Raw genomic sequence first — 21,538 nt, 5'->3', positions numbered from 1 at the left:
TTTTGGTAACAGAAATGATGGTGCTGGATCTAAAAGAATAGGAGCTAAGTGACTTAAACAGCATCCTTGCTTCTTCTGTATTTACCCAGAGAATTTTTAAATACAGACACACGTCAAATTAACATTTTGGGAATTCCCATGTTTTCTGTTATGTGACTTGGCTTCCCTGGCAACCTTCTGACTTCAGTCCCAGGGGTTGTGGCTACTTGGGTGGCAGGTCCTGACTCTGCTGCCTGCTGCTGACCTTGGGCATGTCACTTAAAGGCTCGTTTCTGATTTGCTAACTGAGGGGCTTGGAGCAAGGAATTTTTCAGTTTTTCTCCACCAGCACTAAAAATTCCTTGGTTCTCTGTTCACTAATTTAAGTTTTTGTGGAGGTTAGAATACTTTTTATAACTATTGGGCTGATGATCTTATGTAATGGCCCTTATTATTTGTCAACTAAGATTAGAAAGTGTATTTTCAAGCATGTATTAACTACATGGAAACTAGATGGAAACAACATTCTGTTTGCACATGTGTGTGCCTGTATGTATAGATTATGCATGTGTACATATGTATTCATTTTTCATGCAAGATAAGGAATTAAAAGCTTATATGTCTAAACTAGAATCTTGTCTTTAATATTATGTAAGAATCTTCTCTGTTGCATGTATAGAGCCATTCACATTTTTTAATGAAAAGTTATTTTCTTAAAAAACTCTTGCCATGTGTTTGTCCAGCATAACTTGGAAACTTCTGCTTAAACTGTTTTCTTCTATGGACTATGATTTCAAAAATTGAAACAAATTAAAATTGAAAATCTGCTCCACAGATGTAACCTTGTTTTCCCATTTGGCAACCCCTCCATCCCCAGTAACTAATATAAAATGATCTGAAAATGTTGCTTTATCTTTTGGGCATACTTTAAATGGAAGGTCTTTCATCAAAAGGTACAGCAAGACTTAACCCTTAAACCTCTGGTCTATCCCCCTTTTTTTTTTTTTTTTTTAACAATTCAATGTTAATTTTTGAGAAAATAGTGACCCTTTGAGATAACAGGGACTTCCAGCGTAGGGCACTGTAGGGCACTGCTACTTCACTGAAAAACAAAGTAACTCCAGCAAGGCACACAGAGTTAAGTATACACCCGCTATTTTGCAAATCACAAAATTATTCTGAAGGGCTGCTCTTGAGGCAGGGTTTTTATGACCATCACATTCCAGCTGTGGTTTTGGAGATAGAATGTTTACTACCGCTGGAAACACAAGGATGGTAGGTGTGTATTCTTCCTGCTGAAAAGGCTTAAAAAAACAGCTGAGGTTCCCTTCAAGTGAGTAAACCTTTATTCAGCAAACCCTGGAGCCGCGTTCCTATGGAACTTTGGTGGTAATTCTGGAATGTGAGGCCAACAGCAGCGCAGTCATGGGCGAGCCGAGGCCCTGACGGCAGGCTGTCCTGCCTAATCGCTGCCGGCAGCCCATGGAAAACCACTTTCTGGTTAAGTCTGCATCATACTCCTCCACCAATGGAAAAAATTGAACATGATGAGGGTGTGTAGCTAGCAGACAAAAATATATCCAGCATTGCACAGGATCTGTTTTTAGCTCTTAACGGCCGAGCATTTGAAGTGTTAGACGTTGTTTCCTGCCTTACCATGGGCAGGAAGAAGAGGGAGTCCACGGATGTGTATATAGACCTTGACTCTGGGAAACTTGGTGGACTAATTAAAAGAGCCTGAGAAGAACTGGCTACATCCAAAGTTCTGGCAAAGGTAAGGGTATAAAAGTTTATTTTCCCCCTTTTGCAGTTGAGACTTCATGTTATATGTGAGAAATCTGTGTTTCTTGAAATGTTCCTTTTGGTAACGTCACCATGTGCTGAATTTTGTTTTATGTTATTTTGTACTTGGGCTGCCCACGTTGGTGTGCATGAGGGAACAGTCCCTTTCACGTTGAGTGTCTGTATGCTTTCACACACCTATTAGTGCTTTATCACAGCTGCCCATCCCGTTTTAACTAATTAACTCTCTCCCAAAGCTGATGGTATATGTTGTACGGATTTATTTTTCCTGCTATCTCAGGAAAGTGCTATTTCTCAGTCTGACCATGTGAAAGCACTGATGACTATGACCTTATCTTTCCCAGTTAATTCTTTCAGGGCACGAAGGGAAATGAAAATGTGCGCAGAGATTATATTTTATAGTTTCCTGCTCATTATGTAACTTGCTCAGGCCTTACTTTTGAGCTGAGTGAGCTCCTTGGTTTAAGAGTTTCGGCTTGTAATTTGATGTTCACTCTTTATTCACGTTTATCCTTAACTTTTGTCTCCAACTTTCTGAGAAAGAAAGGGAATCCTTCGTCGTGTGTGTGTGGCGGGCGGCAGCGGCGGCGGCAGCGGGGAGCACTTTATTTAAGTGGGATGATTGATTCATGTTATAACCCCTCAGGGGCGGCTCATTCATTAGGCGTCTGTCTGAGCGCTGAGTTTATCAGCAAGGACTGAGGGACCCGGCTCAGCAGAGCGCTTCCCTCAGCTTTATGTTAATTTGGCCAAGCATGTAATTCTCGGAAAATTGGTAGGTGGAGAGACAGAAATAGGAAGCTTTCTTGCAGTCATTGTAACTTGGAAGATTATTTATAGAATTTCTGGAAAGTAAGTGTACTGAAGAACAGCTGCTAGAGTTTTCCCTAACACGTCTCAGCGTTTCACTGTGGCCCTCCGTCATACTTAGGGATTCTAAGTTTTGTACTTACTTTCAGCTGAATGAGGTTATGAGTTATTTTAAGGTGGGTGATGTGTGTGCCTCTTCAGTGTGTGTCTTCCTTTACAGAAATGTCTTTTAGGGATGGAGGAATGTGAGTGCTGTCCAGGTAGGTTAGAATTAATAGAAATGCTGGTAGTGTTTTATTTCTTGCTCTTCCTTTGAAAGTAGAAATTGCTGCTGTGACAGAGCCGGCAGCCACGTAGAGCAGGGACAGAGCAAGCCCCACCTGTCTTCTTGTGTAGTCGCATTAACACATGTCAGCCACTTTGATTTTCACCAGAGCTTGTAGACAGAAACTGAAGTCTGTTGAAGAACCTTCTGACTCCACTCCATACTGACATGGTGTTTTGAATGCAAGTAGATAACACCTTTCTTTCAATACTTCAGTGCAGAGGGAGTGACTTGCAAAGCCTTCTGCTTACCCCAGGCCTGATCTAGGAGGCCTAGAAGTGCGAGATAAGGGCTGGGCTCCTTGCCAAGAGATTATCCTTCTGAAGTGGTCCTTCACTTAACCACTAAGTAGAGCAGATGACTCTGTCTTGGTGGTCCAAGACTGTGTTCGAGAAGAGCCATATTCCCTTTTCCAGAAGTATAAAGTTAGCGTAGGGTCCCTGCAACCTCTTCCTATTCAACAGCTATCGAATGAATGTGGAAACAACACAGAGAGAAGCCTAGAGGGAAAAGCTAACACTCCTTAAATACCTAACGGGGCCCCTTTCTGTGTCTGTCTGTGCCTTCAGGTTTAGCCCACTTTGTAAGACTCACTTACATAAAGATAATAAACCCCATTAGTGAGATCCCTTAAAAGGGGAGTAATAATAAGTATAAATAAATAAATAATAATTTGCATTTGTCATTTGAAATTGTGTTCCTTAAATAAGGAACAAGATAAAATGGTTTTACTGGAGAAACTAAAAAAAAAAAATTAGATAAAGGTATGGACTCAAAATAAATAGCAATAATATTAGAGACAGGGAAAAGAAATAATAGTAGTTGATAAACCTGAATTTCTGGCTGTTGACACAGAAAGGTTCTAAACATTGTGTTTATAACAGTTTGAATTTTAGTAATGGTGGGTTGAGTGTCTTTTGATTATTCAGTTCTATCTCAGATGGACTCCCAAATGCTAGGAGGTGTTAATGTCAGTATCCCAGGAATACATGGTACACTCTATTGTCAGCTATTTATAGTCTGTAGTGTTGTAGAGTTGAAAAGGGACCTTAGGCAATCTTTCAAATGGGAAAACTGAAAACCTACAGAAATGAAATGGCATGTCCAAAGTTACCAAGATGGTTGGCTGCTGGGCTGGGATGTGATACCAGTTATCTTGTTGGTCTTTCCCTACACTACCTGTCTCTTTAATTGGGAATACTTTGGCTCATTCTGGTTTATCTTTTTTTTTTTTTTTTTTTTGTGATACGCGGACCTCTCACTGTTGTGGCCTCTCCCGTTGTGGAGCACAGGCTCTGGACGCGCAGGCTCAGCGGCCATGGCCCACGGTCCCAGCCGCTCCGCGGCATGTGGGATCTTCCCGGACCGGGGCACGAACCCGTGTCCCCTGCATCGGCAGGCGGACTCTCAACCACTGCGCCACCAGGGAAGCCCCTCTGATATAAATTGACACATACGTACCCGTTTTCCTCTGTCCCTCCCTCCCTCTCTCTCTCCCTCCCTTCCTTCCTTCCTTCCTTTCTTTCATTGACTTACATACTTACTTACTTACCAAACCAGACAGGCCTAAAGCTCTAGTCAGAGACAAGACAAAGACTTTTGTTTTTCTTGGATCCTAATGAAGTTCAAAGCTGTACACTCAGTCGATGGTCATCATTCCCATTGACTATTGCCAGAGAGAGAGTTAGGTGCCCATGTGTTAACCTGTATGATAAGGCAGCTTTGGCTAGACTTCATCTGTCAATCTGTCCCTCTTTGTGGCCTTATATTGAGAGGTTTTTTTCCCCATGATCCCACTCTAATAGAAGACTGACGTTTTCATTAGTTCTGTGCCTGACGAGAGGCTCTGGAAGGGAACAGAAGACAGCAGATGGACTTTAGCTTTGGTGCCAAGGTAATGTAAGGCCCTTTTGGAAAAATAAACTTTACATATAAAGTGATAGACTAAGTAATCATTTTGTTCTAGGAAAGGGATGTGATAAGTGCTGCAGGTAGTGTTGGGATGAAGTTGGTCCAGGGTGTTCCTAAAACTTAAATAAAGGTTTAGAAATCCTGGGTATCTTTAGGACAACACTGGAAAGAAATTATAATCCCCATCCTGTTTTTGTACTTGACCTTGACACATCTCTAGTTGCAGAATTGAGTAGGATTGCTGAGATGTGAAGGGCTAAAGAGATGCGGAGTGTATGGGCTGGGAAAGACAAAAGCTAAACGTCCATACCATTTAAAGCCAATGAAAAGAAACTCTGAGTGGAGAGAATGAAAATAGATTTGTTTTCAAGTCATCTGTAGCCACTCCTGGAAGGTAGAGTGACAAGTGAAAGGCAGCATTGTTCACAGACAGACGTAAGCCAAGAAAAACCAAGATATCAAAAGGTAATAGAGTAAAGAGCTTCATGAAAAGCGTACCCCCATTCATGGAACACAGACACACACACAGAGTCACATATATGTATATACATATAGATTCCATTGACAATTGATCACAAATTAATCAAAAGTTAAATACAAAACAACTCCCAAACCCAGAAGTAACCGGAACATAGCAAAAACCTTGACTTACTTTTTCTACCCTACATGTGACCTAGAGAGGAAAAAAACTGGAAATTATAAGAAGGCACAGTGAGAAATAATTTGCCCAAAAGTTCCTTACTAGAGTTGATACCCTTTTGTCCTGGTGCCTTACCTCATGTGTTTATTATTAGTTCTCAGATGTTTTTCTGAAGTTTCTCTAATACAGCGTCGTGGCTCTAGGGCCAGTTCCCCCTCTGGTGCATGAACAGGCTTGGGGAGAAGCCTCCTTCCCCTTTGGCTAATAAAGGACAACACCAGGATTTCCCCTCTCTCTCCTGCCACATCAAATTCTCAGATACACACACACACACACACACACACACACACACACACACACACACACACACACACACACACACACACACACACACACACACACACACACACACACACACACACACACACACACACACACACACACACACACACACACACACACACACACTTCTTTTACATTCCTACCGCCTGATTCTCCCTTCTTTAGAGTAAAACTCCTTGACGAGTTATCTCTATTCACCATCTTCAATTTCATGGACCTCAGACTCACTCCAGCCCAGCCTCCTCCACCTGGAGTCTGCTCCGGTCAAGTTCACCGGTAGCCTGCACGGTGCTGAGTCCAGGGCTCTGTTCTCAGTCCTTGTTCCATGAACTCCCAGAAGCACTTGGTCCTTGCTCATGATCTCCTCCCTGAAAAGCCTTTTTTCAGTGGGCTTTGTCAGCAACGTATTTTCTTGGTTTCCTCTTAATTGGATCCACTGACCGACCGCTCTTCCTGTTTCTCCTTGTTTCTTGGCCTCTTGGTGTTGGAGCACTACCGGGCCTCTTTGGGCCTCTTCTCTTCCCTTTGTTTACTTATTCCCTCAGGGGGCTCATCCAGTGTATGTTTTAAATACCATCTTCACGTGGGTGATAGAAAATTTGTACCTCAGGCCCATCTCTCCCTGGAACTCTAGGCTCCTAAATCCCAGTGTCTACTCAGCGTTGCCACCGTGATGTCCAGTGGGCATCTCCCACGTGGCAAAAGCAGACCCCACCCCCTTCTCTTCCTCCCAAGCCCGCTCTGCTCTGCCCTTCCCATTCTCCCAGTGGCTTGGTCTGAGGATCGCGGTGTCGTCCTTGACCTGTCACCACTCACTCCCAACCACCTGAGACTCCTGTTGGCTCTCCCTTCACCTGTCTCCAGACTCCTAACCCTCCCACCTGAGCCCCACCCACATCACCTCTCATGTGAATTATCCTCCCAGCCCAACAGGCCCTGGCTTCCCCCTTGCTGCCAGCAGTCCAGATCCTCAGGGCAGCTGCAGGGGTCCTCTTGAAATATGGCCCATGATGAGACGTCTCTATTCACAGCCCTCTAATCATGACTTGCCATCTCAGTGTGAAAGCCAGAGCCCATACAGTGTCCCTTCGGGCTGCGCCCTCTGGTTCCTTGTCCCCTCCCCTCTGGTTCCTTGTCCCCTCCGACGGCTCCTGGTCTAGCCGAGCTGACTTCCTGCCTGTCCACCAATCTGGGCATTTGTACCTTCTGTCCTCTGCTTCAGAGGCTCTTTCTTTCCCCAGAATCCGCATGTTCTCCCCTCCAGCAAGTCCTTGCTTAAATGTCACCAGTCATGAGGACTTCTCTGCTCCGCTTTCTAGACCTATAGCTCCCCTCTCCCGACATTGCCTGTTTCCCCCTTCCCCCTTTATTTTTTTGCTAAAGTACTTAATCGCCTTCTAATATATAATTGACTTACCTTCTTGGTTTATCGTTCAGTCTCCCCACTATAATATAAGCTCCATGAAAGGAATTTTTTTTTTGGGGGGGAAGGTGTATTTATTGCTGTATCCCAGGGCCCAGAACAGTTCTAGCACAGACTAGTTGCTCAGGAAACATTTGTCACATTATTCAATGGAAGTATATCCTGCTTAGGATACCCGATGAGGTAGCTAAAGCAACCTAATGTAAATGCTACATATCATTGACTGCCTGTGTTTTATCTCAAAATGTAAATTTTATATTTTACTTTGTGATCTGTGTTTCTTTATTATGGCAACAATGTTTAAATTACTTAGCATTAGATGAAATGGAAACTTCAGGAAGATTCTCCTTGGTTATTCTATGGTCTTGATACTTAGAATAATGACCATGTAGCTTAAACTATCAAGAAAAAAAAGCTCTCATTTGTGCAATGTTGTTGCAAAGCAGCAGAACAGAATAACTACATTTTAAACTTCCGGCTCCTTAGTTAACTTAAAATTGCAGTTTTTCATTTTATCATGTTCCCGTCCCCAGCTATGGAAGCCTTTGCTGCTTGGAGAACGGATACCGCTGGGGAAAGGTATTTATGAAAGGGGCATGGCTCCCAATCATTCTTCTGAAGGAGGACACTGAAAGTTAGATTGTACTTTTTAAAAAAAGATACGGGATGTTTTCAGGTTTAAAAAGCACAGAAACATTTAAAATTGTTAAAAATTAAAGAAATCCAGGTTGGATTTCTGCCTTTGCCCCTTCGGGATCTTGGTCAAATTATTTAATCCCTGGAGGCTAACATTTCCTTTCCTATAAAACAGGGATGATTAGCTAAGCTCTTGGGGTTCTTGTGCCCTGGGTAGCCCTGGCACACAGCATCTCAGGACATATTAAATCCTTCCCTGTCTCTCTGCATGCCCATCTACTTGAGGTATCAAAACTTTTCAATTCCTGTAAATTATGAAATTTAAACTATACGTACTAATGCTATTCTTTTCTTTTTTCCCCTGAAAGTTTCTGTAAAGTTACTAGCTAAAATCTAATCAGGTTTATTTTGAATAATGTATGATTTATGGAAAAGTTCAGCAGTGATTGGTTTAATTTTACCTTCAGGCCCAAGAACAACTTACATTGTGGCTTTAAGACGTAGACCTATAGAAATGAAGGCTTCAATCAGGCTACAAGCCGAATGGAAGGAAAATAGTTACACATTTATGAGGGTGAGGAAAGCCCCTGTTTAAATGAGGGGAAAAATGTGTGCTTTAAGCCTGTTCATTTTTTAACTTAAATGGAACAGTATACAGTGAAGAAATACTTTGCTAAGAATAACCTGGTACAACGACCGCGGTGTATTTTGTTCACAGAACACGACTGAGGTTTAGGGGTGCGATGCCTGCTTCTGATTTACTGAAGCACGTGCCTTACAGACAGGTCTCCGAGCCCGTGAGAAGCCATGTGGTTATAGCCTGGGATTCCGATGCACGGTCTTCTGTTTTCATCTTGGTGTGAAGCTTGGGAGGTGCCTACCCATGTCTGAACTCGCTTGTTGTGGAATGGCTCATGTTCCTAAAAGTTAAAAAAGAGAGGTTATTTAAAAGTCATGCAAACCATTTTGAATCCCAAGTTACAAAAGAGGGTTATTTAAAAGTCATGCTGAGCATTTTGAATCTTGTGCATCTTTGGTTCCAGCCGTCACCAAAGCAGTATAAGGTCTGTAGAGACCCCGCTGTTGGCCAAATTGTGGATAAGACTCGAAGTACACTTGGGAGAAAATGCAGAGTGGGACTCAACATTTGATATATATATTTTTTTAATGTCAGCGATTTTTTAAAATAAATTTATTTTTATTTAATTAATTAATTTATTTTTGCCTGTGTTGGGTCTTTGTTGCTGTGCGCGTGCTTTCTCTAGTTGCGGCGAGCCGGGGCTACTCTTCATTGCGGTGTGCAGGCTTCTCATTGCGGTGGCTTCTCTTGTTGCGGAGCATGGGCTCTAAGCACACGAGCTTCAGTAGTTGTGGTGCGTGGGCTCTGTAGCTGTGGCTCTTGAGTGCAGGTTCAGTAGTTCAGTTCAGCATGGGCTTAGTTGCTCTGCAGCTTGTGGGTCTTCCCGGACCAGGGCTCGAACCTGTGTTCCCTGCATTGGCAGGCGGATTCTTAACCACTGTGCCACCAGGGAAGTCCCAACATTTGATACTTTAAAAAAAAAAAAAATTCCGTGCTACTGTGTTAGAAAGAGCAGGGATGAAAATGTATGAGATGCATTTTGATAATTTTTGAAAGAAAAATAAAAAAGTTTTATCTTTACATGGATGGTTTTATTTTAGACTATGTTAGTTCTGTAATTTTTATTGAAAAGTTGATTTTTAAAAAACCCCTGAAATATTTTCAGTTTCTGTGATGGCTCAGAGGTAGCTGGGCCTCTCAACTCACTGACATTCCAGAAACATACCAGTAATATTTGTGGGACTGTTGGTCTCACCACGTCTCTCATAAACTCAGTGCTGTTAAAGTTGTTGTAAACTCGCTTATTGATTCTGCAAATGTTTCCTGTTAATCATTGCTCCCCCTTCCTACACAAGCTGATAAGCCCCTCTGGGGAAGGGATCAGATCATATATCACTCTTGTTTCTCTCCAGTGCCCAGCACACGGGTGGATGTATAGGCGGGTCTGCGGAAATTCAAGTTGAGTTGGTGAGTGGAACTCTTATTTCACATCAGTTCCCAAGTTTCTGCGAACACTAAGGACATTTTCTTCTTTTGCCAACGCTGCCTCCCACGCTGGGCTTCGAGCTACTGATTACTGTGGACTCCTTCCCAGATGGTGTCCCAGAGTGTCCTTAGGAGACGGCTCATGTGTGGTGCTCCTGGGGACAGTGGGGAGGGCGCGAAGGTGATGGGCAGGGACAGGCAAGGTCTCCCCCAGCCTCCTCTCCCTCATCCCTCCTTCCCCTCTTACCTCTTCCTCCTCGTCTCTCTCAACGTTACCCCTGACACTTGTGCTCAGCCCCTGCTGCCCTTGTCACCTCTCCTGAGCAAGCTGGGGGCTTTCTCTGCTTAGTTCACTTGTTGATTCAGTCACATACGGATTCAGCAAGTGGTCCTGGAGCCGCCCGTGTCTTTGGATTGCCATTTTCTATTCCTTGGAATGTCCTTTTCTGTCTCCATCTCGCAGAATCTCACACATCCTCAAGACACAGTTCTTTGGCTGACTTCTTTATGGGGTCATTTTTAACTTTCATAGGAAGGGTCTGAATGTCCAAGGAAAGTTCCTCTTAATCTGTAGCCTGCAGAAGGGTGGGGACGTCACATGTGGTGCCCAGAACTGCACATCAATAACGGAGAGTCCTTTTCTCTCTCGCTCTTCTTCTTTCTAGCTGAAGTGTTTGCCTTGGGTGATGATCCTTTGGATGTTTCAAGACTCTCTAGACTTGGGTTGTCCTTGGGTCTTATTCGAATGGATGTGCCATTCTGATGAAACTGCTACTTGCGGTTTTATAAGTCATTGTTTTCAAGTTCTTTTTTCAGACCGTTACTCAAGGAGATATAATTTTACTTCACCACCCAGTATACAGGCAAACATACAAGCACACAAAAAATTCTAATGTCATAGAACAATTTTTACCATTATTGGGATACAATTCTCTATTTTCTATTTTATTATAGTCTCTGCTCCATTCCTATTCTATTCTGTTCCTTTGAAAATACTGGTATTAAATCATTCAATGAATTTCATGAGCCAACAATGCATCATGAACCCTTGGACAAACACTTCTGTAAGCAGTGCTGCAGATGTTCAAGTTTTTTTTTTTATGAAAACAGGTGTGAGTGCTGAGACCCTGCTTGTGAGAAATTGGCTTACTGAGGTGATGTGCTCTGCAGAAAGCTGGGCTATTGTCTCTGTGGAATTTATTGCTTTTCCCCTGCTGAATACCAGCCGTGTTTGTCGACTGAGGTCCTGTTAGGCATCCCTTCTGCAGATTGGTTTGTCTTTTCATCTGTTAATATGCATTTGGAAGGAATCCTGCTGAATTGAAATAGACCCAATGGGGCTCCACAATGGCTACTTAGCTTTTGACGCCCTTAGCAGCAGCCCGCTTTCTGCCCACTTTATTTATAAGGGTTACGCTCCCTCAGCACTATTCCTATGGAGACCAGATGTTCCTTTCTCCTGCCTCTTCATACAAATTGGGTTCAAGTTTTCTTATGATTAGAAATGAGCTCCTTCGAGTCCGGGTATCCGTGCATTTGGAGTGCGCTTCCTTGAGGCAAGATGGGAGAAGCAGCTTCAGGCTGTATTTACAGAGTTTGTTAGTAAGTTTGGGTCCTTGACAGAGTTTGAATGCTTTGGTTTTAGATTTTCCGGCATATTTGTTCTTGTATTTTAGTGTTTTTACTGAGACAGGCAGTAACATTTTAAGGCAGGGTTTCTCAGCCTCAACACTAATGACGTATGGAGTCAAGTAATTATTTATTGTGGGGACTGTCCTGTGCGTTGTAAGATCTTTAGCATCTCTGAACTCTACCTGCTCGATGCCAGCGCCCCAGCGTGACAACCAAAAATGTTTCTAGATATTGCCAAATGTCCCCTGGGGACCAACATCGCCGTGGCTGAGATTCGCCAGCTGTTCAGTGAACACTTAGGTTACATTTCTACACTTTCTAGCATGTAATAATACAAGTACATGATTTGTGTCATTGTTTCTGTTGACATTTGACACATGTGTGGCAAGTTAGATAGTTTTATATGCTGTAACTATTGGGGAATTGATCAAAATCAGTGCTAACAATGGAACTTGGAAAGTTCCAAATTTATATAATAAACATGTAATAATTAATGTACTGATTAATAGTTAATAAAATGAAACAGCAGACTGTTATAAGATCTGATATCGTAGTACACCAAGTTAAATTTATCACTAAAAATTAATAATAGTACTGTATATTTGTGTTCCACAGTTTTTTAGGTGGTTTCACATATATTTCCACACTTGATTCTCTATCCATGAAGTAGGTAGGACAGATATTTTTATCCTCAAGTTGCAAATGGGGAAAAAGAGATTCAGAAAGCATAAGTAGTTCGACCTAAAACTCACATGTTATTTAAGAGCTGGAAGCAGGTCTTAAAGCCAAGTTCTGTGACACAAACCAGACAAGGATTCTGAGATTTGTCTCCTTAATGAGTGAAGCTCCCCTCAGCCTCCCACCCCTCAGTAAAGGGAACCAAGTAGATATTGTTATGATTAATGGTTAGTCCTTTTCTTATCTTTTTTCCAGCTCTTATCACTATCTGAAATGTTTGTCTTGTCCAGTGATGAGGCTCCTCTTTCAGTATAAAAATCTTTCTAAAATTACGTGAGAAGCCTTGTTGGTATCTTGTTGAGCTCCCCTTAACTGTCTCGCCAAGGCGTAAGTCTGGCTTTTGTTCCGTGTCCCCACGCCTCCGTTCTGCTTGCCATCACCAGTCAGCCCCCAGCCCTCCGCACAGCCCCATCTGGCCTGCTCGGGTTGTCTCTGATTTCCCTGTAGTTGCTCCATCTGGGCAGCCGGTACAGGCGGAGACCAAGCAGAGTTGGAGGATTTTAGTTTCCTTTGCTCTGAACTCTATATTATGTGGAAGCAGAGAATTTGCCAGTCTGACACATGAGTTCAAGGCCAAGCTCAAGGCAAGTGAAGAAAAGGTAAATCTTGAATTTCCTCCTAGAAGTTTCCTGCTGTGAGGTTCAGTAGGTCACAGTGGCTGCTGGGATTCTGATGACGTATTTGTGGAATTCCTCCACATTGCCGGACATTTCTGGGGTAGTAATTGATTGCAATTTTAAAAAGTTTAAATTAGGAGTTTGGGATTAACATGTACACAGTACTATATATAAAATAGATAACAAGGACCTACTGTATAGCACAGGGAACTATACTCAATATTTTGTAATAAAGAATAAGGGAAAAGAATCTAAAAAAGAATGTGTATGTGAGATATATACATATATACATATAAATACATATATATAACTGAATCATATGTATGTGAACCACTTTGCTGTACACCTGAAACTAACACAACATTGTAAATCAACTATACTTGAATTTAAAAAAAAAAGAAAAAAACTTCCATTCTTGTTTGTGATTTTAGCTTAAAAAGCTACATAGCACATTCATCAGATTGGGGATTGGAAGGGAATGTAGAAAACAAAAGACAAGGGTTGTTTTTAGGTTCAGGAGATGGTGATCAATTTTTTAAAATGCCAATATTTTATTATAATTATTCAATAAATAAAAAATAATTGTAAAAAAAATATATACACAGCATAGAATATTTGTGAAGTCCACACAGTCTTAGCACCCTCTCATTTATTCCTGAGTAACGCACGTAAATTTTCTCTGGGTCAGCTGTGGGCCTTGTACGTTAGCGTACCTGATGTATTACTGCAGGTTAGTGTACCAGTGTGCATGCTTTTTTCTCTTGGGGGCTTTTAGCTATTTCTTTTCTTTTAAAAAAATTTCACAGGAAATCTGTTATTTTGATATTGTCAGCCTGCTTTCTATCAATAAAAATTTTTTTTTAACTTGAATACCATAAAATTCCCTTAGTAAAAGTTCAGAGAGTCGGGCTTGCAGAAAACCTGGCCTGTTTATTCTCTTGCTTTCAGACAAAAAAATCACAGCTGAAGTATGACAGATAAATAGCAGTTCAATTTGCCAAACTCCTCAGGGACAGATCTAAAGTTTCCCTCAGAGATTACCCTTCTCTGTCAATAAATTCCTCATAAATATTAGATACATTCTTCTTGCTACAGTTTAAGGCTGTTTTCCTTTTGTGGGATTGATTGACTAGGGGTGTTGAACAGCTGGTCAGCATCGTCCACGTGTCACATTGCATGTTGTGTCTGCCTTTCGGCTTTTCTCTAGGCAGTACTGTGTTAATTATTGAGACATCGCCCCATGGATTAATACATCAGTCTTTCAGCCAGATCCTGTTGGGATGATTCCTGCTCTTAGTTTGTGCCCAGATCAACCTTCTAACAGGTGAAATTGCTTTCATTCAATTCAACAGGTGTTTATTAAATGCTTTTGTGAGCCCCAAAGTTGCAGGTCTTAATGGATAGCACCTCAGAAAGGACAGGGTTCAGGGCTATGTGTTTTAAAATAGGACATGAAATTTTAAATTAAGCTATTTAACTTCACAAGGAGTAAGACAAGTTGAGGTTACAATCTGCTGCTGGGGCATAAACTTACAACCCTGAGCCATGCTGCACCTTTGAACCCCTGTCTTTGTGTGTCCTTGAGCGGCTGGCCCAGCGGGACCCTCTCTCAGCGGCAGCGTTATGCCGCTGGGTTGGGGGCCTTAAGCCAGTGCTGTGTGCGCTCGTCTTTGGGCACGTGATCTGGGATCAGAAGGGCCTGACAAAGAGCCGCCCAGGAGACTTTCACCTGTGGGTCATCCCTAGACCTTGGTCTTGATGAAAGTACACAAACACAAAGGCTCACGCCCATCAGCTTATTGTGTGAGGTCTCAGACCCGGCAGCTGGGAGCTTCTCTGGCCACTTTTAGTTCCTGTGTTAAAAGAGTGTAGCTGAGAAAAGACAGACAATTCAGGTTTTGAAGTTTCAAAAGGTGGGGTTCTTGTGTTCTAGCTCCCGTGTCAGAGGTATCACGGGGGCCACTTTTTAGTGGCAGCTCATCCAGTGGCTCTTCTGCCTTTTAGATGTATGGGAGAGCTGCCCACGGGAAGGTGTGGTCAGTAACGTAGTAGGTACCATTTCAGACCTTGTTAGTTAGATGCTGGCCTCAGTCTTTATAAAGGCTGTTATATCTCCTGCTGATGCCTAAGTGGGAAATCTTTGACATTAAAAAATGTTTTTTTCAATTTAAAATGTGTGTGTGTGGATCGTCCCAGATAGACTTGTGTCTTTGGCCTCACTGGACATACTTAGTTCCCGTGCTAGTGCTTTATGAACTTTAAAAGTCACCATCGAACCCTCCAAAGAAGCTATACAAGTGGCTAATAAACCATGAAAAAATGCTCAACATCACTAATCATTAGGGAAATGCAAATCAAAACCACAGTAAGATATCATCTCATTACTGTAGGATGGCCACTATATAAAACAAATAGAAAATCACAAGTATTGGTGAAGATGTAAAGAAATTAGAAGTCTGTGAACTGTTGGTGGGAATGTAAAATGGTGCCACTGCTATGGGAAACAGTATGGTGGCTCCTTGAAAAATGAAAACTAGAATTACCATATGATCCAGCAATTCCATTTCTGGGTATATACCCAAAGGAAGTAAAAGCAGAGTATTGAAGAGATATTTGTATACCTGTGTTCACAGCAGCATTATTCACAGTGGCCAAGAGGTAGAAAGCAGTCTCCAGGTATCCATTTACAGATGAGTGGATAAACGAATTGTGTACACATACAATGGAATATTATTCAGCCTTAAAAAGGGAGGAAATTCTGATGCATGCTGCAACACGGGTGAGCCTCGAAGACATTATGCTAAGTGAAATATGCCAGTCACAAACAACAAATCCTGTATGATTCCACTTCCATAATGTGCCTGGAGCTATCAGATTCATAGACAGAAAATAGAATGGTTGTTACAAGGGGCTGGGGGAGGGGGGAGAGGGGGAGGTGGGGAGTTGTTTAATGTAGGAGGTTTAGTTTTGCAAGATGAAAAGCATTCTGGAGACGGACTGTGTAACGATGTGAACGTGCTTCACGTTACTGTCTGTACACTTGAAATTGGTTCAGATGGTAAATGTTACATGTGTTGTACCACAATTACAAATAAAAATTTTAAGAGGAAAAAAGTCACTAGTGGCTCCTCACTGCTCTGCTCGCTCTGTCTGTGGCGGAAATAAAGGCTTTGTGTCCGGCAATGAGCACAGCCAGATGGCGGCACCCCAAGCCCCCCTCCTCTTTCCCTCAAAGGTGGGCTTCCTGCCTCCAGCCTTGTGCAGTGAGACCCAAGCAGGTGCTGGAGAAAACCTTTTCATCTCATCCACCGGGTCTGCCTCTCTGACCCGCATTATTTTAGCCAAGGGCTGTTTCCCTGCGACTCTACATTTTGGGTTTTGTTTTTGCTGCTTCGTCAAATGGGGAACAGGGACCCGTTCTCGCCATACCAGGACGGTGCTTCTGTGAGTTGTTTTCCTAGCGGTGGTGACAGATGAGCCATGACTCAGGGCAGCACTTTCACCTGCTCTCCCCTGAAACAAAGGCGTACATTTGAATGCAGACTGTGTGGAGTGAAAGGCCGTTGCAAGGTTGGGGGGTGGGGGAGGGGTGGGGGAGGGGTGGGGGAGGGGTGGGGGAGGGGTGGGGGAGGGGTGGGGGGAGGGGTTGGTCCTGGCTTCCTTCACATCTTCCGAACAACCCCGATGGATCAGGCTGCTCACAGACATTCCATTTATTATTTTGACAGGGATTCTGGGCACCTGTTGTTTCTTCAGGTAACTGACATGAAACCTTCTTTTAATGGGTGTTAAAGCTTGACAGAGTTTACTCCTATTTCTGCTTTTCAGGATCATTTCATGGACTCACTCCTCTCACTTGCTAACCATGCTGCCTTGCTCCCAGGACCCTGTCAAGTCGACTGACCATTAATCTCCCTCAGCGCACAGACCAGACTGCAGGTAAATCCTGCTCATGGGAGCTGCGGTTCATGTCTAGTTGCGTGACTGTGATTTAGGGGATTAGTAAAGGTTTAATTATTTGTTCCCATTATTTGCGTTTTAAACTGTGTTTGATAATTGTCACCAAAGAAACGTCAGCCCTTTTGAATTTTGTGGCTGTACGTTCTTAGGTACAAAAGAATTAAAATGAAAAGCCTGCTATATATATTTGGAGACATGAGTGGAAGCATCGCCTCCAACTTGCCTCAAACAGTGATACTGGTTAAAATAAAAAACTGAGGGTGGGGGGGGGAGGTTTGGATCAAGTTTCACCTTGAATTTGGCTTAACTAATAGACTCCTTAAGCAAATCGGGGTGTTAAAGGGAATTGAAAGAATCTAACCGTTTTTTTTTTTAATACCCACATTCTAACAAGTCAGCTTCAGACTTTTTTCTGTCATCAGGTCCTAAAGTGAGAACCCTGAAAGTCTTTAGAAAAGCTCTAGAGATGGTTCATTAAAATGTTTTTCTGTCCCAAATGAGAGCTTGTATTTTCCTCCCCTTTTTTCCATCTCAGTTTAGTTTTTGAGAACTTCTAGGCCTTATCCTTTTTGATATCCTACTCTGTGTGGTACATGAAAGTTCCAACATAGTATGGTACCCAGAGTCATGTTATTACAAATGTGGTCATTTTTCAGCAGTAATCACTTATATTGGGGTATGGTATGAACTCTTCCAGTAGCTTATGTATAATGAAAATATATCTGTGTGGTCACTGAAAAATCATTATATTGGAGTGACAGAGTAAAGATATTTTTCCCTCATTTTTCTCTTCAAGAATCATTGGTTCAAAACCTCCCAATACCACGCCTATAGGAGGTCTCTTGTCTTAAGCTGATTCCTATGCCTGTTCAGTTTCTGAATTAACATCAGACAACAGATTGTGCGCTTAAAATCACCAGCACAGGAGCGGGCAGTACTGTTTATCTGGCTGATGACCTGCATTTTAGGAGGAGAACCAATTCCGTACGTCACTCTTGTCCCTACGTCTCTGAGTTGTGTCAGGTTCAGAAAGAAGTTGCTTGGTTCCTTTGTCATGTGAAGAACGTAGTTTTAGAAAGTTCTGTCATAGTGGAAGGTAATTTAGGTCGTGAGTCTTACCAATGCTACTGTTCTTAATTTAGGTTAAAATGGGGAACTCCGAGAGTCAGTACACCCTTCAAGGATCTAAAAATCATAGCAATACTATTACTGGTGCTAAGCAAAAGCCTTGCTCCCTGAAAATCCGTGGCCTTCATGCAAAGGATGACAAGTCTTTGCACGGATGGGGTCACGGAAGCAGCGGAGCCGGGTACAAGTCCAGGTCGCTGGCCCGAAGCTGCCTTTCTCACTTCAAGAGCAATCAGCCTTATGCATCCCGACCGGGTGGCCCTTCGTGTAAAGTCTCCAAAGGCAGTGCCTACTCCAAGCACAGGACAAATGCCTCGGCATCGGATTTCCAGGGCAACGATGCTGCTTTCTCCCCCGAGAACGGCTTCCACTACGTCGGGCACCCACCGGCGGATAACCACGCGGCCTCGAGGGACTGCAATGGGCACCTTCTCAACTGCTACGGCAGGGACCAGAGCGTCGCGTCCACCCCTCCCGGCGAGGACCGCAAGAGCCCCAGGGTGCTTATCAAGACACTGGGCAAGCTGGACGGGTGCCTCCGGGTGGAATTCCACAGCGGCGGCCAGCACAGCGCCGCGTCCCCGGGGGCCTCGGGCGGCCCCGTGCAGCTCCTGCGCTACTCGGCCGGCGCCCCGCCCAGCCCGCGCGCCTCCCCCGCCGCCGCCGTCGCCACCACCACCACCGTCGCGCGCCCGCGCTCCAGCAAGGGCAGCTCGCTCAGCTCCGAGTCCTCCTGGTACGACTCGCCCTGGGGCCCGGCTGGCGAGGTCAGCGAGGCCGAGGGCTCCTTTGCGGCGCCCGGCACACCGGAGCCCGAGCCCGAGCCCGGCCTCCACGCCGGCTTCCCGCCCAGGGATGCTCCAAAGCCTTTCAGCCAAAGCGCCTCCCTGTCGTCCCTCCGGGAACCCTACCCGGACCCCACCCTGGGGAGCCTGGCACCCGCGGCCCTGCGGCTCTCCGACGACTACATGGGCACGCGCGCCAGCCTCAGCGCCCGCGTCTCCTTCGCCTCCGACATAGACGTGCCGGCCCGCGTGGAGCGCGGGGAGCCCGGGCAGTTCGCCTCCTTCACCCTTCCCTGCCGCAAGTCCAGGGCCCTGAGCGAGGAGCCCTCCAAGAAGGACACCCTGAAAGCCAGGATGCGCCGCATCAGCGACTGGACGGGAAGCCTCTCCAGAAAGAAAAGAAGACTCCAGGTGAGTCAGGCTTGGAGCGCCAGGAAAGATGCTCTTCTGTTTTCTATCTGCAAAATGGGGAAGTTAGCAGAAGCTACTGCAGAGCGTGTCCTGAGGCTTGAATGAACTCGTGAGAGCGAAGAGTTTAGCCTAAGCCACGGCCCATCTTGTTTGCAGGTGTATGTGCGTGTGTGTTTTCTTTCTTTCCTTTTGATTCAGATGTGCATTTTCATTCTTAACCCTCGACTTCAGTCTCCCGGATTCTGTCCAGTCTCATCTCCTGGACTCTGGTATGAATCCCACAGGCCGCATCCCAAGACCTGGCCAAACGGTTCTTAGAAAAGACAGTGTTGGAGAGACTTCCCCAGTGAATTGGTTATTTGAGTATTTTGCTAGAGCTCATTGTTAAAGCCTAAACAGAAAGGAAGAGAGAGAGATCGTTGTCATTTTTGGATGAGTAGCCTTGCTGAGCTCGATATTACTTTGGAGAAATTAAAATTCCTGTTGTTCAGTTGGTACATCAGGAAAAAAAATGTGGGTGATCTATCTATATGTATAATCTCACCACCTCCTCATGGGGCAGCTAACAGTTTTAAAAACATCTTGACCTAAGTACGTGGAATAGCAAAAGTATGATGATGTTGAGAAAATAAGAATCATGATGATGCCAGTAACCCTTTTAATGGGCATAGAAAGTTTGAATGGGGGAAACAAAATGACTTCGACATCAGGAAGGAAAGTAATAGTTTGCCTTCTTAGGTAACGGGATTTCTAGGTTTTCAGTTGCTTGCTCTTTGTTTGTTTTTACTTTTAATCATTTATAGAAGGGAGAAAGTGTTTTGTTTTTTTAACTCAATATAAGTCAGATTGTTAAAGGAAATTTGAGTGACCAGTTTGTCTCTAGTAGAATTGCATTTAAACCATCCTAGATAGATATATACTTATAAAATTGCATAGAGCTTTAGGGATAGAAAATAACTTCCCTGAGCAGATTGTTTCAGATCTATGAAATTTACCATTAGTTATTTCCTTCTTATGTATGAGGTGCATGCCCCCTGCCCCCAGATTGTACTTTGTGCCCTTTTCTCCTCCTCTACACAGAGACGAAGAATAGATGACTGTTGTCCTATTACAGAACTCTTCATACCCCTGAATATAGTCATTTGCTCCCTCCTTACTTGTTACTTCTTCATGCTAAACTGCTAAGTGCTGTAGTAGAGATTTCTTTGACCTTTTTTTCTCAGCTGCCATTTCCCAAACAACTGACAGCAGCCAAGCGTAATTGGAGAGAGAACTCCTACTTTCTGGGGAGCTGCAGTCCCACACAGACAGCTTTCCCGTCTTTTTGATGCAAGTGTTGTGTTGTCGACTAGTGTTCAGCTCTCGTCTGCTGTGGCCCTTAAGCCTGTTCCTCCACATCTCTTATTTGCATGTTTCTCATCTGTGCTTGTGGCCTGGCTTACACCCGGCTCTGCTGTGTCTCATTCCGTTTCCATTCAGGTCCAAAGCAGACCCTTTGCCACTGTGAATTGACCACGTTCTGCCCCATGCAGGACCTCGCTGCCCAGCCACCCTGGGAAGTGAACCTCCTTCAAGTCTGTATCATCCAAAGATTTAACTGGATGATCTGTAAGCCTGTGAAGTTAAGAACAGACGGGTTACAATCAAAGAATCTGGATGTGAAAGCTAGAAAGGACTCCCTCTCATTTTAAAATGAAGAAACTAATATTCAAGGAGTTTGAAGACACATGGCTCATTAGGGGAGAAGCCAGGGCCAAAGCCACTTCTGCTAAAGCTCAAGGGTGTGCGTTTTCCACCTAGCCACATGGCCAAGGTACTGTTGATAGCCACTAGTAATTACTTTGGGGTTACTGAATATTAAGATAATAAACTATCTTGTATTTTTGAAAAGTGGCCTAGGAAGGCAGCTTTTGAGTTTTGCTTGTGTCAAGCTTTGATAATTTATAAAGGTGAGCAAAATGTACTTCTTTGGTAAGTGTGCCACTTCCGTTGGCCACGCCTTTGCTTTTTTGTTCTTTTTTTTTGTTTGGCTGCACCGTGCAGCTTCTGGGATCTCAGTTCCCTGACGAGGGATTGAACCCGAGTCACCAGGCCACCAGGGAACTCTGGCCTTTGTTTGTTTGTTTTTTTTTTTTTTGCGGTACGCGGCCCTCTCACTGTTGTGGCCTCTCCCGTTGCGGAGCACAGGCTCCGGACGTGCAGGCTCAGCGGCCATGGCTCACGGGCCCAGCCGCTCCGCGGCATGTGGGATCTTCCCAGACCGGGGCATGAACCCGTGTCCCCTGCATCGACAGTCGGACTCTCAACCACTGTGCCACCAGGGAAGCCCTGGC

At 44.0% G+C, this 21,538-nt stretch overlaps 1 protein-coding gene across 1 annotated transcript in view; it reads left to right on the top strand.

Annotated features, from left to right (window-relative positions):
• The window catches only part of TIAM2 (TIAM Rac1 associated GEF 2), a 232,152-nt gene that overhangs the window by 103,098 nt on the left and 107,516 nt on the right, over positions 1-21,538 (top strand). The window contains exons 3-4 of the mRNA XM_060167248.1: positions 16,750-16,860; positions 18,024-19,205. Coding sequence (XP_060023231.1) covers positions 18,030-19,205 — 1,176 coding nt within the window. The 5' untranslated portion in view covers positions 16,750-16,860; positions 18,024-18,029. The remainder of the gene's footprint in view (positions 1-16,749; positions 16,861-18,023; positions 19,206-21,538) is intronic.

The sequence above is a fragment of the Lagenorhynchus albirostris genome, chromosome 12 (genome assembly GCF_949774975.1).
Source record: "Lagenorhynchus albirostris chromosome 12, mLagAlb1.1, whole genome shotgun sequence".
In the NCBI taxonomy this organism is placed as follows: Eukaryota; Metazoa; Chordata; class Mammalia; order Artiodactyla; family Delphinidae; genus Lagenorhynchus; species Lagenorhynchus albirostris.
The sequence above is the reverse complement of the archived record's forward strand: the minus strand, read 5'-3'. Positions and strand labels throughout refer to the sequence as shown.